The sequence below is a fragment of the Dipodomys spectabilis genome, unplaced genomic scaffold, assembly GCF_019054845.1.
Source record: "Dipodomys spectabilis isolate Male_0828 unplaced genomic scaffold, ASM1905484v1 ptg000138l, whole genome shotgun sequence".
Taxonomy (NCBI): Eukaryota; Metazoa; Chordata; class Mammalia; order Rodentia; family Heteromyidae; genus Dipodomys; species Dipodomys spectabilis.
Genome location: NW_024870815.1, coordinates 8773102 through 8788710, shown reverse-complemented (window position 1 = coordinate 8788710; position 15609 = coordinate 8773102). Strand labels below are relative to the sequence as shown.

Genomic DNA, 15609 nt, shown 5'->3' with positions numbered 1-15609 from the left:
AACCTCTCTATATGGTATTTTCACAATAAAAAAAACTCATTTTTTTAAGAACACACAAAAGAAAAGAAAAGAAAAAGGTAATTTATCATCAGATTCTGAAAGTCCTCTCATGTTAAGGTATTATGTGCTGTTCATTGATAATATGATATAATACATGCCAGCATAAACACACAGGAATGTCTAAATCCTAACAATAGCCTCAGAAAGTTTGTTCTCATGGAGGCTTTAAGGGAAACATAACATTGACCTTCTCCCACCTCAAGCTCTTACTCTAATCTGTAAGGAAAGATGCATTGCTGCGGGTGATCAGTTGAGGGTACCCAACAGCCTGGAATTTGAGGAGATAAGCTCTTACAGATTAAGGTGTAAACCTCTTGGAGATAATTATGCTTATTTTGGATTGTTCTTGGTTCTTTTCCTCATTCTCTGGCTCTCAGCTGCCTAGGGACATGGTGAAAAACCTTGAGTTTGGAGCAGGAAGGGTTTGGAACTGGTACCTATATTGGCATTTTTCTAGGAATTAAAACAACTCTTCCTGGTCCCTTCTCTCTACCATTCCTGCTATTCCTTTCCCACAGAAATTGGCCAATGACAGGTGGCCCAAACTGATGTCAAGCTGTGAGGAAAATCAAGAAGATCACATGTTTGTGTATGAGTCTAGCCTCGGGATCTTCCTCTACCTAGGGGACTTCTAGTGAGAAAAGCTTAACTTTACACTGTCCAAACTTAGCTCTCTATCAGAACAGTTTGTAACAATTAAAAAGTGCACTCTTGGACAGGCACTAGGGGCTCATGCCTATAATCCTAGCTACTCAGCCAGCCCATGCAGGAAAGCTCACAGGACTCTGATCTCCAATTAACCACCAGAAAACTGAAACTGGCATTGTGGCTCAAGTGGTAGAACACTACCCTTGAGCAAGAGCTCAGGGACAGCACCCAGGCCCTGAGTTCAAGCCCCATAACTGACAAAAAAGTACATTCTCAAGCTCTACCCCAAGACTACTGAATCAGCAAAGTGAACAGGGGGCAAGTAGCAGTCTCTATTTTTAAGTTTACAGGGTGACTTTCTTTATGGTCAGTTTGTAGAAGAGCATTTGAAAACCCTGGCTCCTAAAAAGGCACCATATATTCTAAAGTTTGGCATGAAAACAGCCCTGGTTTGCTACAGTTTGTATTTTCTGGGCCTTATTCTCTAAGCATGTTATAGTCAGGAACTGCATGGATTATGACCGACTGTAGTGGGACAGAACAGGCATTAAAGATGTTAAATCCCTATGTTTGTATCTTCCCCTCTCTTCATTGGTCCCTCTCCCTTTTTTTTTTTCTTTTTTTCTTTTTTTTTTTTTGTCGATAGTGGGGCCTGAACTCTGGGCCTGGGCGCTGTCCCTCAGCTCTTCAGCTCAAGGCTAGCGCTCTACCGCTTGAACCATAGCGCCACTTCTAGCTTTTTCTGCTTATGTGGTGCTAAGGAATCGAGCCCAGGGCCTCATGCATGTGAGGCAAGCGCTCTACCACTGAGCCACCTTCCCAGTCCCCCCTCTCCCTTTCTATTTCTCATTCTCTCTTACATTTGGTGAAACTTGTATAAACTCTCAGTGACTGTATGCTCAAAGACCTGAAACTTGAGAGTTAAGTCCTTCATTCAAAAAATAGAGCTGGCGGAAGTGGTGGTGTAGCTCAAGTGGCAGAGCGCTTGCCTTGAGCTGAATAGCTAAGGGACAGCACCCAGGCCCAGAGTTCAAGCCCCACGACCCACAAAAAAAAAAAATAGATCTGGCAGAATTAAGAGTATACTAATGAACTATATCTTCTTCATGAGTCATGAAGAGACTCTGGTAAAATTTGGGGCCAAGGCTTCATCATAAGACTAAGAACAGTCTTTACTCCTAATGTTGCAAAGCCTAATAAAGTCCCTTCAATAGCTGGTGATAGTGTTTCTTTCTGAACAAGAATATCACTCAAAGTACAGTGATGTGTATCTCATCAGACACTGCCTGAACAACCTATTTGCTGATTCCTGGAATGAAATACTCATCACAAGTCCACTTTTTAAAATATTTTTCTCAGTGGCAAGAATAAGAAAAGTTCTTTAAGTTGAAGAATTTGTTCATAGACTGAGACTCTACTGTTCAGAATGGCAATGCTGAGTAGCTCTCCAACAGGATTATATTTCTTATTCAGCGGGCAGCCATATTGATTTCCCATTCAACAGAAGCTTGGGAGATTTTTCCTTCTTCAAAATTTCAATCCCCTTGGACCACAGAAGGAAAAATACTCATTAAAAGCCATCGACACTAAAACTAAAATACAAATATGAAATATTTTAGCATTTTTTCATCAGGGAAGCAGAAAATAGATTCTGGTCAGGTGCAAAAATAAAATTTGAATAGTACAAAGAAAAAAGTATCTCGTGTAACTAACTTGAACAAATCCATCTTTTAAGGCAGGAGGTGGTGGACAAAATTCTTTTGGACTCAAAGACAAAGGAAAACAATGTGGTTCAAGTAATCTGTAAGAGAAAAAAGGTTAATGTGGTTGATTAATACAGTTAAATATTTTGTACTATGCTGAATTTTTCCCTTGTGTCAAAGGTACATAAATAAAAAGTACAACTATGTTCATGAAGTACTTATCATTTTCAGAACCAGACACATGATCACATTCTATTGTAGAAAATTCAAATATAAACTCAACCTCTAAAATGCAATAGTTTAAATAGCTACCCAATCAGTAATATGAAAAACAAATAGAAAGAAAACAAAAAGAAAGCCTTTGAACAAGGTATGTGATTTATAGAGTTTATCTGTTTCAGAACCTACTTTTTTTTCTTGTTGTTGGATTCTGAAATTCCTGTAACACAGAATTATTTCTGTATCGGGGCTGAGGGCCTGGCTCAAGTGTTAACGCTTCAGTCTAGCAAATATGAGGTTCTGAGTTCAAACCCCAACACTGTCAATTTTTTAATGTAAAATTAAGTTTGTAATGAAAATAAAGTAATTAAGAGTTAGGGATCCTTAGAGATGACACAAAATTATAAAACATATATCTCATTGAGTTAAATTACAGCGAGTTAACTTTAAATCTTTCTAATGCTGCCATGACGTTGCTCCATGCTTACTGCAGAGGGCGCTGTGCTCTATATAACTGTGTCTTGGTTGGTTGGCTGGTTGACAGGTTGATCTTTAAGTATTGGACAAAGGAGTTGCCATCCAACAAAGCGTTTTGTGAATACAATGCTTCTTGGTTCATGTGACCCCTTTTGAACATTCTCATCCCTCCTTCCCCCTCCCCGCCCTTGCCCTCACTATTTTTAATTGTGTAGGCTATGCATTGCTTTTTCCTTCTTTTTTAACTGCATTCTCCCTCCCTTATCTCTTCATGCATCAGTCTGGTCTCCATTACCGCAGATGCTCCAGCTCCTCGTCCTGGCATGGCCTGCTCTCAGTTGTTTCGCCAATACAGGCCTTTCCACCCCCACTAGGAGGTGGGTTATTGCATTCTCGACTCCTTGTTTTCTTCCCTTGAACACAGGGGCCCCAAGTGGTCCAGCAACTCCAGCCTCCATCAACCCCTCCTGTAAGAGAGAAGCCCTTCAGTAAACTCTGCCAGAGGAAGACTTGGAAGATTCGTGTGCTGCCTCCCGTTAGTGTGTTTACAATGGGGGAGAGAGAATTCTGGGATCTGATTGCCTTTTCTCTGTTCCCTGAGGTTTCCTACAACAGTCAAAACAGGATGTCCATATTAAGGCTGTATTTGTGCTGAGGGTTTTATAACTGCTTCAGAGCACATTCATGGACATTTGTCTTTACTTCTCTCAACAAGGAAGCAAGGTGGCCAGGAAGTATGACCATTTCCATTTAGTAGACATGGCATCTCAAAGTGGTTCAATGCAGTGCTTCTTGGTGCCATGGCTGCCGAGAGCCACATCCAGATGTTAACTTGGTCTTATCACTTAGTCCAGGTGTTTTTGGTATCCCAGCAGTCCCTCAATAAGACAAGTATGTTCCTGTATCTAAAACACTGGCTTGGTGTGAAGACAATATAACCTACAAGGTCCTCTCAACTGTCAAATCCCAGGGCTGGTGATACACAAAGTGAGAAAATGCAGTAAACAGAAGAAATGTCTCTAATTCACCAGCTTTACCACCTTCCAGCATCCTTCTTCAATCTACTTGGCCCATCCTGGCCTCCTTCTACCTCAAATGTGTCTTCACTTCTTCACTCACAAAGCAGTGCATTTTAGGGACAGAGGAAAGGGTCATTTCCTTGCCATCTGTCTACTGTAACGAGAGAAAATCTAGCACACTGACCTGCTTGATTCCCTACCAGAACTCCTTGCTCACATGCCACGCCAAATGTGTATGGTTTGCAATGACACTGACACTGGGTCCCGGCAACGGTGGCTATGCCACCATTTTGGCAAGGCTGACAATGGCAGGGGTCCGATTCATCCAGATACTCCTCCAGAGCCCGTTTCAGGTACAATCTCTTCACAGAGGCACAAGGTACTTCCTTTACCAGCTCATATAAAGGTGTCAGCTACACATGTAAAGAAAGATAGAGTTGTCAAGCTCAGAGCTTTAGGTGAGAATGTCTCTTTTCACACATAGACAGAAGATTCATTCAAACAAAAGGAAAACCACTCATAGCATTACAGTAGTCCCTTGGCCCTTAGAGAATATGTGCTTTTCCTATATGTACATACTTAAGATAAAATTTATTATTAAGCATAAAAGAGATTAACAACAATGGCTAATAATAAAATGGCGCAACTATAACAGAAGTTTTAATCTATGAATTATTTCTGGAATTTTCCATGCACTATCTTCAGACCACAGTTGACCTAAAACTAAGGAAAGTAAAACTACAGATAAAGGGTAACTGCTGTGTAATTGTTTACTGATCTTATAAAAACAAAGAAGGCGATTCACTGTCTTTGCAACAAAATTATAACCTAGGAAATATTAGAATCCAGATAGAATTTCTTGTATCTTATGTGTATGCATGAAATTAAAACATTAAAAAAAAGAAGAAGAAACCACCATTGGCCACCGGTGGTTCACATCTGTAATCCTAGCTACTCAGGAAACTGAGATCTGAGGATCACCATTCAAAGTCAGCCCAGGCAGGAAAGTCCATGAGACTCTCGTCTCCAATTAACAAAAACCAGAAGTGGAGCTGCATATCAAGTAGTAAGGGAAGGAAGGAAGGAAGAAAGCAAGCAAGCAAACACACAGAATATCCATTTTCTAGTTAATGGAAGATTATCTGCAAGACAATACATTATCACTGCCCAAACAGGATGGAAGAAAAAGAAATACATTTAAATTACATCAAAGAAACAAGTGTTATTAAATTTAGAAGTAAATTTTCTGACTCTGAGAGATTCAATATCTCTTTGGTGGAGACCACAGACTCTGTCCTGGAGAAATTTATAACACATAGACATTATTACTCTGTGTGGATTATTTCAGAAACTTTGGAGCTCACAGATGTGCTGGCTAAATTTAAACAGCCTGAATTCCCAGGAGCAAAATGGCTCTGCCTTGTGACATGGCCAGTTTCTGCAGTGTGTCTCATCATGGGCAGGTTTTTAGACTGTCACTCTAATATCACTAACACATAACTGGGAAGAGGCTCTTAGAAGTACCTGCCCTTGACTCGTCCTTTGCTTCCACACCTCTGTTCTTTCCCTGGTGCTTTCTTGCCCAGGGAATACATTGGGTCTAGGGTGGCCTATGGTCCTCTATGGAAAAGCACATCCTTGGGTCGATGAAAGAATCCGTTTTTCCCCTCATTGATAATTTAGAATTTCTCTATAGAATGTCTGCAGCAGTAACAATGGACAAAGGTTATCTCCAACATGAATGGTGGCCTCTTAGAGTTTCCAGGAACATCATCTATGGTGATTCCTACCTATAATCCAGGTAAATAGAAGCTGAGGCATGAGGATCATGAGTTTCAGGTCAGCTTGGGATACGTAGCAAGACCTTGTCTCAAAAACAAAACAAAGACCATCCAGGAAAAATTCACCCTGCACTCTTTACACAGAGTCTAATGTGTGAATGCAACAGCCAGAAGGTTCTTGAGGAGCTGTTGTAGTTTTTTGGGTTGGGTTTTTTTTTGTTGTTTATTTGTTTATAAAATATGGACAAGTATCTTAATTGTTTAAAATTAGGTTTTGTCTGAGGCATAGCTTGATTACCATGGAAATGAAATAGATCATAAAACCAGTCCTTCTATAGCATTCATTTTGAAAATGTGAATTGCTTCTGTTGAGATTGACAAATTAGGAAAGACCCAAACATATTGAATGTTTTGACTTTTCTTACGTACAACCTTATCTCCAAGAAAAATAGGGTGTACATAGAAAACCATATGCTGCTGAACTAGTCTACATAGCAATACATGAAATGAACAGGTAGAAACTTACCTCAAACATCTGTGTTGATATTTTGTGTATTATAAACTACATCCATTCATCTGGTATTACAACTTTCCATCAGATTTCTAATTTCTAATTTCCCTTCTTCCACTTCCTGTTAACTCACAATCTGAAACCTTTCCTGTAGCCTTTTTCTAGGCAATGTATTATATTTATTGTAACATGGACTCATTTCTTAATAATTTAACACGTCGTAAAGCCAGGCTACCTAGTCAAATTACAGAAACAACAAAGATATCCCACAACAGAGTAGATTAAGCATATATCCATATGTATACAGATATATGAATATATGTGCATCTATGTGAATTTTATTCCACCATCAGGAAGAAGAATACAATGCCATTTGCAGGGAAATGGATGGAAAAAATTAGGGTTAGTGAAGTCAGTCAGGCCCAAAGAGACAAATGGTACATGGTTTGTTTGTTTGTTTTTTCTCATATGTGGAAGTTAGATCTAAATTATAAACATATATAGAAACATATACAGGACCATATGTATATCTACACAATCAAATTGACTAAGGTATACCTAAGAGTGCATTCCAATGGATTTAACTGAACAGTTAGCTGACAGTTTAACAAAATGAATACCAGAAAGTTGAAACGTGTTTTGCCTGTGGGGGGAAGAGTTTAAGGGGAGAGGGTAGATGAATGGAGAGAAGGCTAGGTGAGTACCATCATAGTACTCAATGTGAAAACAGAATAAGGTAACTTGGGAGGATGGGGGGGGGTTGGGATAGATTCATGGGAGAAGGATTTTTTTAATATAATCAGCATTACAGATGGTGTTTCTTTTTCTTTTTGGGGGAAGAGAGGTGTTTTTGTTTTGTTTTGTTTTGAGTCAAGGTCTCACTGTATAGCTAAGCCTAGGCTGACTACAAATTTGCCACCTTGCTGCTTCAGCCTCTCAAGGACTAGGATTAAATGCATGCATGATGATGCCCAGCAGATCAGATGTCTTTGAATGTTATGTCTCCTAACTCTAGTTTCCTATAAGTCCTTCTCTCTTTATTGTGCAATTTTGCATAGCTGAGTGCTTTTAAGGAATATATGTGTTGTGCTCTACAAAAGAAGCTACTGAATCAATAAAACATCCCAAATTATGCCAGACAACTTGATATTATCTGAGTTTACAAGAATTCAGGAGCCCATGAACCATGACCACAGAAAAGAAGGTGATTGGACAAATGGAAGAGCAAAAAGTCTACATTCGTTTCTCTTGTAAAAATCAAAAATTAAGTTTAAAACTGTAAATTTTCTGAATTAGAAAGCCAAAGGAAATATAATCAAATATAGGTCAAAAGTTAAAAATGCAAAAGTTAAAAATTTCTCTTGGGATTTACAAAACATTTAACCATCAAAACACAAATGTGAATTCAGCAGCTAAAATACCTTCTGTTTCCTAGTATTATGTATGCACTCATTTTACTATATGAAACATAATTGGAATATAGAAAATGCTAATTATAACCAGTTCTGTTTCAGAACCCTGATTTCATTTCATTTCATTTCATTTCCCAATGAAAATAAACATGACTGCTTCCTACTGTTTTAAGCGGAGCATCACATACCTTTTGTTTTATGACTTGGGGAAGATTAGTCACCGATTGTGCCCAGGCAGAATATCGCCTTTTGTTTCCAGCAGGATTGTCCAAATCTAGGAAACTAAGACCAGCTACAAATGCTGCTTCTCCCCCTGTGATAAATGGGTCTCCTCGCAGCACATTGCTCTGGGTTCCTACACAGAAGAAAGCAGGTGAACTAAGAATCCACAAATAAGATGAAAATGAGAAAAGTCTGCAGAGTATTTTTTTAATGCCACCAAACTGCATGGCATTCTAGGAAAAGCAAAGCCATTGAGACATTAAAAAAAAAATTGAGTGATGTGGGGGTGGAGTGGACAAATAGGCAGAGCACAGATGATTTCTGTGTATCACTACAATGGCAGCTATGTGTCATTATCTATTTAACAAAACCCATAAAAGGTGCACCACCGTCAGCAACCCCAAGGTAAACGAGGGTTAGGTAATAATGACATGTTAATAATGGTTCATCACATGACCTCTTCTTTTTTTATTATTGTAACGGTGATATGCAGAAGGGTTACCATTATGAAAGTCAGGTAAAGAGTACATTTCTTTTTGAACAGATCCACTGTTTGACAGTAGCTGATATTACAAAAGTTTTGCTAATGTTTTCAATGTTCACATTTTGAAGGAAAATGTCATTCTTCCAAGATGCATCCTATATTTACAGGTAAAATATCATATTGTCTAAAACTTACTTTCAAATGGTCCTATAAACCTGACTTACATAATGGTAAAACCTCTGTGTATCACCTTTATAATAACGATTAATAAGTGGTTCTAAAGCAAGTGCCAGTGGCTTACACTTGTAATCCTAGCTACTCAGGAGGCTGAGATCTGAGAATCACGGTTCAAAGACAGCCTGGACAGGAAAGTCCTCATGAAACCCTTATCTCCAATTAACCACTCAAAAACCAGAAGTAGAGCTATGGCTCAAAGTGATAGAGCACTAGCCTTGAGCAAAATAGCTTAGGGACAGTGCCCAGGTCCTGAGTTCAAGCCCCACAACCCACAAAAACAAAAAAGGCATTTAAAATACATAATATATGCTGCTACATAATCAGTCCATATTATTTATATTATAGATAGATAGATATAGAAAAATGTCAAAAAAATAATTGTTATATATAGGAGAAAGGTATATGGTTATTAATCAGTATATTTTCCAACTTTTCTGCATGTTTGAAAATTTTTGTATTAAAGTGTTGGAGAGAAAAAATTTCCTTGTATCTGGTCTACTAACAATGAAACAAAAAGGAGCTGTTAATTAACAGGAATACATTACCTAACACATGATAAGTGTTCTGAAAAGTTTGAATGTTAATTGAATTCTTTTTTCCATTTATATGCCTCATCATTTCAGAAATATTTTTATCTCCATTTATAACTGGTTCTTACATAGGTCATGACTAGAAATTCCTAATTGTACAGATCTCATCTTGAGTGATTTCCATTTCCTTTCTTACAACTGTCCAAATTTTGTGATTTCTCAAAGTAAGCACATTGTACTTTTATACAATGAGAAATTATGAAAGCCTGATATTTTTAATAAATTACCTGAGTGCTTCCTCACCTTCATTGCTAGTTATGGCTTTGATATGCAAATAGGTATCTTTTAAATGTGGTGCATGACAAAGTTTAGGCCCAGAGCTATGGAGGACAACCAGGCTGCAGATTTAACCCCAAGTACGACCAATTGAAGAACATCTCAGAGAATAAGCCTTGGAATCAACATTAGACTTCCCAGAGGGATCTTGATGTGCACCAAAGTTTGAGAATCATCACCCTATCATAGCTGCTTCAAAACCACAGTGTAACAAGCCAGTTCCTCTCATGTGCCTCTCCAGACTCTCATCAGTGCTCTGCTGAAAAAGGCAGCCCAAGGTTAACAGTGAAGCTAGACTATGAAACTAAATGTACTGTGTTTTTAGTCCATGTCTGGTTCTCAGTAGCTATGAGCTTGAACAGCCTTATCTGTGCCACAGTGCCCTTGTCTGTTTAATAGATAGGAATTAATTAGTAATGCCTACTTCTTAGGTAGGAGGAATACATTGGACAGCATGTGAAAAAAAAATATTTAAAATTGCATTGAATAGGAAATGGACTCTTTGCCTTGCTCATGTAACTGTAACCCCTCTGTACAGTATCTTTACCATAAAACCTATATATTAAGAAAAAAATAAAATTGTGCTGAATACATAGTACTTTGTTTGATTCAAATAACATAAAATTACTGAGCAGCCTTTAATTGCCAATGCAGCTGATAAAAGCCTCATTTCCAGTTGTATGACCAGAACATTATTTTCCCTTAATTCAAGTCTTTCCTCTTTCATGTTGGTGGTACACTGAAGATGAGCACTTTCTCTGGCCTATTCATTTTTGTACCTCAATGCCTAGATCAAGGCATGGCAAGTGAGTGACTACACAAGCCTGGCTTGGCTACTCTGTCTTCCTCCTTCTGGGGGATCCTGCTTCCTACTGGCCACGCTAGCACTTGCATCAGTCTTCACCCCAGCTTCTGTCACTACCCAGGAGGACAGAAAGTCTAATTCTTCCCAGTCCACAGCTTCCCAGCATGAATTGAAGTTGCATTTCCATCCCCATCACACTATGAATCTCTTCCTTTCATGGCAAGTAAATTTTAATCTCCTAGTCCAACAAACTTTTTTTTTTCATTTTTTTACTTGATTTCTATCATTGCGCTCTCTCGCTCGCTCGCTCTCTCTGTCTTTATCTCTCTCTCTCACTCTCTCTCTCTCTCTCATTATTTTCCAGCTCTTCTGTTTCTTATCTTGACAGGTCATTCCTTTTCCATCCTTCTTCTTTCTCTACAACTTAACCTCTGCATTCCTCCCTTGAATCAGACAGGGGCACTGTGGCACACATAGGCTGTTCAAGCTCATAGCTACTGAGAACCAGACATGGACTAGAAACACAGTACATTTAGTTTCACTGTTAACCTTGTGCTGCCTGTTCTAGAGGAAAAGAATTAGCCTACACTGATGAGGGTCTGGAGAGGCACCCACAAGAGGGACTGGCTTGTTAGACACTGTAGTTCTTAATCACCATTCATTCCACTGTCATTTTTATGGAGGAAGAAAGTAGTATTCCTGAGAATACATTACAATACAGAAGAAATAGCCTGAACCGGGAATAATGTGTCACTATCATGACATAGGAAAGAGAGCGCAGAGGCAAATATGATCAAATAAGACAAGCTAAGTGTGTTCATCTGTGTTCTCAGCAATTTGGGAGGCGTGTCCAGGTTGAACACAGGTGTTCTAGGCCAGGTTGAGCAATCTTGAGACACCCTGTTCACAAACAAAACTAAATGGAAGAAAAATGCAAAGTAGAAACCTTGCTAACACTTCAAAAGTTGTTGGAAAGTAAAAATTAGCCACAAAGGAGCTAGTGACTACTGTGGTAATTCCAGTCTTTCTTCTTGTTTACCTGAAGCTGATTTTAACGCATCTTCCAGTTCCTTGCATTTGGACTGCGATGATGTAAAGATAAACCTGAAATCAGAGGAACTGCACCCCTTCTCCTCTCTTGAACCGGAACCTGAGGGAGTGGATGCAAAAAATGTTGTATTTAAATGTTCCTGGAATTCTTACTAACCCTCATTCATTAAGGAGTATTACCACCATCTGCAAGCTAATTGTAATAATTACTGTGTTGTTTTAAGAGACCTATTCTACACTATCTAGTTGTTCTCAATCTCTCTGCCTGCATTATCTTTAATAAAAATAATTTCACATAAAAAATGTTGCGCTTAATTTCTGCATAAAGACCACCTTTGAGATGTACTAGGGTGTGGGAGCAAGATTGAGAAGTTGTCTCCTGTCACTGTGGCTGTTTACTGAAGAGTGATGTGATTTGTACATTTTCAAATGTTATTGAAGGGCCAAAGTTTAAAAAAAAAACATTTTACCTTTTGTTATTATACTCCTATTAGCTTTAAGAAAAAAAAATAGGGAGAGGAAACAAAGCCAGGCACCAGTGTCTCACGCCTGTAATCCTAGCTATTCAGGAGGCTGAGATCTGAGGATGGTGGTTCCAAGCCAGCCCAGGCAGGAAAGTCCACAAGACTCTTATCTCCAATTAACCACACTCAGAAAACTGGAAGTGGCGCTGTGGCTCAAGTGGTAGAGTGCTCGCCTTGAGCTTAAGAGCTGAGGGATAGCACCCAGGCCCAGAGTTCAGGCCCCACAAATGACACACACACACACACACACACACACACAAAGGTGCATTTCCACATAAAAACTAAGGGAATTCAAAATGGAAAAAAACCCAAAGAATTATAACCAGCTTCGTAGGCTAGAACAAATAGGAAAACTTAGGAATATAGTGACTTCCAGCCACTACTGGAGATCCCAAAAACTGGATTCTGATACTATTAGAATTCCTAAAGTTTAATTTTACCGATAGTCTCTCTGTCATTGGCATCTGTGTTTTCTTACATCTCCTCCCTGTAACACGCAACCAAAGGATCAGGCCATTTCTATTCAATATTAAATAGCGTGTCACCAATAAAATTATGTAGATAGAACAGAAAGATATAATGAGCTGGTGTATAACTCAGTGGTGGAATAAACACATAGCATATACAAAGCCCTAGGTTGAATTTCCAGCACTGCAAAATAATAATAATATATTTTACTGAAAATATAATAGTACTAATATGTTTGACTAAACATTTATTTTGATATAATTTTAACTAACTACATCAGAACAGTCTCAAGATTACTTTTTTATTTTTATAAGTGCAACTAGAGTATTAATTTAGATTTTTTTTTCTCAGTAAGAACACCATGATGCATTGAATTGGTCTTTGTGAGTGTGATTAAAAATGATAAAACAAGATAATAAAGACTATGGAAGCCTTTATGGAGATAGAGTACAAACTAAAAGAGGAGGAATTTCCTCAAAAGAAGTTGTACGTAGTTTTCTGTCTTCTGTAACAAAATACTATACGTTGTTATAGATTAGCCTCTCCATCTTTTAGAAATATTGTGGGTATAAATAATATCACAGGGCTGGGAAGGTGGCTCAGTGGTAGAGTGCTTGCCTTGCATGCATGAGACCCTGGGTTCAATTCCTCAGCACCACATAAGCAGAAAAGGCCAGAAATGGCTCAAGTGGTAGAGTGTTAGCCTTGAGCTGAAGAGCACAGGGACAGTACCCAGGCCCAGAATAAAGTCATTGTTTTTATGTTATTTAAATTAGAGCTTTAGGAAGAGCATAAACTGCCCAAGAGTAAAATTTTACCCAAAGGAAAATTTTACCAACTTTGTTTTCATTTATTTAATCCTCTTCAATTTTTTTAAATGTTATTATACACAGGGGCAGGGAGTGAAACTGTGTAAAACAACCTACTTGCCAGGTTGATTATGTGAACAAGTAATGATTGTCTTTGCTACAAAAATCTATGTTTGAGCACTCATTTTAACTTATGAGGTTAGAAGAGTTCAAATTCAAGTGAAATGTTATCTGTCAAAGAACTGGAAAAAAAAAAAAAGACCCAGCTCGTTTAATAGAAACACAAACACATTATATTTCACCCATGAGGAAACACTACAAAACATGTCTGTGTCTCATCTAAAGAAATTGTGTTTTTCTCCAAGGCTATCACAGAATCCTGGCTGAAAAGCAAGACATTGAAGTGACTTAGGATGGAGAAGGAAGTGTCCAGCCACAGGACAAAGTCAGGAAGGGGAAGGCTCCACACCAATCTCTCATCTGAGCAGAAGGAGAGAGTCCTCTTCTCTATATCAAGCCCTTCTGAGCATAATTCAGTGGTGGGATCTGGTTCTAACAAAAGTGGAGTCATTTAGCAGCACCAGGACATGGGGGAAAAGCTAACTGTGAAGCCAGTTCGATCTATGTTTTTTTTGTTTTTTGTTTTTTTGTTCTTAATATATATATATTATTGTAAAGATACTGTACAGAGGGGTTACTGTTACAGAGGGGTTAGAGGTAATGAGTCCATTTCCTATCGAGCATTGTTACCCCTCCTTTATTTTTCCCCTCCCATCCCTTTCCTCCTGACCTCCCCAACTCCTCCCTCCGCACCCTCCCCACCACCCAATCTCCAACCTCCTTGTTGTTACAATGGTTCATTCTATGTCCTTATTTCAGCATTTTGTTATTTCCCTCCCCTCCCCAAATTAGAAAAATGTATATACAAGATGCAGGACACTGGAATCGACATAGGTTTAAGTAGCATCCTTATAACCTACGTGACCTGGAAGAGTTCCATGATAGCATAGTGTCTCTATCTCTGAATGCACAGGAAAGGGGTCATAGTGCCCATCTCAATGAGTGGAAGTGAAGATTTCTGCTGGGAAGACATTTAGTAACTTTCAACTACTGTTACAAGTATTAGGTAATAAGCAAACTGGTGATATTCAGAGCAGATAGTTTTAAAGGAAGTTTAATGATAAGGAACAAAGGTAAACAGAACATGTATTTAAAACGCTTTCATTCCTAGAATATCATTTAGCTTCCTCAAGAAATACTCTTTAGTTTGAGAAACAGGAAAGACTATAAAGTATTCTAAAAATCCAACACTCTCTGGAGATAGACAATAAAAATAATGGCTTAACTCAGAGTATTATTCAAAGAGGAAAGAGACATTTCTTAAGCCACGTAAGAATTTGAAGACTTTAATAAATTCTTGCAATTTTGGAGATCTTTGCAATATAAATCTCCTTCAATTTTTAAAGATCAAGCATATCACTTACCTACATGATATTTCCCCTTCTTAAAATCTCTGAAATTCTTTTAGATAAAAAAAATTAAATACCGTACCACTTTGTTTGATCTCTCCTGAGTCCACATAAAATATAACTCTGTATTCTCCTCCTAAGGATCCAGAGTGCAGATAATGTGTCCCATACAGGTCAATTAATCTTCGGTAAGCACTATAGTCGTACAGAGAAGGTAGGTGGGAAAGTTCTTTCCAGAATGGCTCCGCAAGTTGTAAAGATTCTGGATTGTTATTAATGAATTGAGCCACTTCAACAGTATTCTGAATAACTAACAATTTATAACTCTGTGGGGATAGGAAGGAATGAAAGTAGTTTTAGACAGAAGATTTTTTAATCATGAAAACAATTCCCATGTGCAATATCTTTACAATAAAAATATATATTAAAAAATAAAAATAATTTCCTATCCAATGTTTCCATTAATGTTCATCTCCAATCTACTCAGTCTTATTTTTTATGAATTATGAGTTGCCTTCTGGGCCTATCCAAATGAAGTAACCTAGGGAATTTGGAAGTCTCAAATTGGAAAAATATTATTCCTTTCACATACCATCTTCAGTCTCTAATCCTCTTCAAGAAGAAAAACTAGAAGAATCAATGTCATCACTACTAAGCAATATCACAAATAAGCATATAAAATAGTGGTTTCCTAAAATCTACATCTTGATCATAACTTATAAGCAAGGAGATTGAGTAATTCATCTCCCGCCTATGCTAGAGCGTTTACAGGTTAAGTTACTTTATAAAAGAGTCATTTTAAACACATGAAACACATTAACCATTTCCTTTAATGAAAGTCAAGA

General features: G+C 38.1%; 1 protein-coding gene across 1 annotated transcript in view; it reads right to left on the bottom strand.

Moving 5' to 3' along the window:
- Positions 1-15609, bottom strand: part of C7 (complement C7) — a 49467-nt gene that overhangs the window by 13122 nt on the left and 20736 nt on the right. The window contains exons 8-13 of the mRNA XM_042690610.1: positions 14847-15090; positions 11484-11594; positions 8019-8185; positions 4311-4539; positions 3403-3574; positions 2422-2509 (exon numbers count right to left, since the gene is read on the bottom strand). Coding sequence (XP_042546544.1) covers positions 2422-2509; positions 3403-3574; positions 4311-4539; positions 8019-8185; positions 11484-11594; positions 14847-15090 — 1011 coding nt within the window. The remainder of the gene's footprint in view (positions 1-2421; positions 2510-3402; positions 3575-4310; positions 4540-8018; positions 8186-11483; positions 11595-14846; positions 15091-15609) is intronic.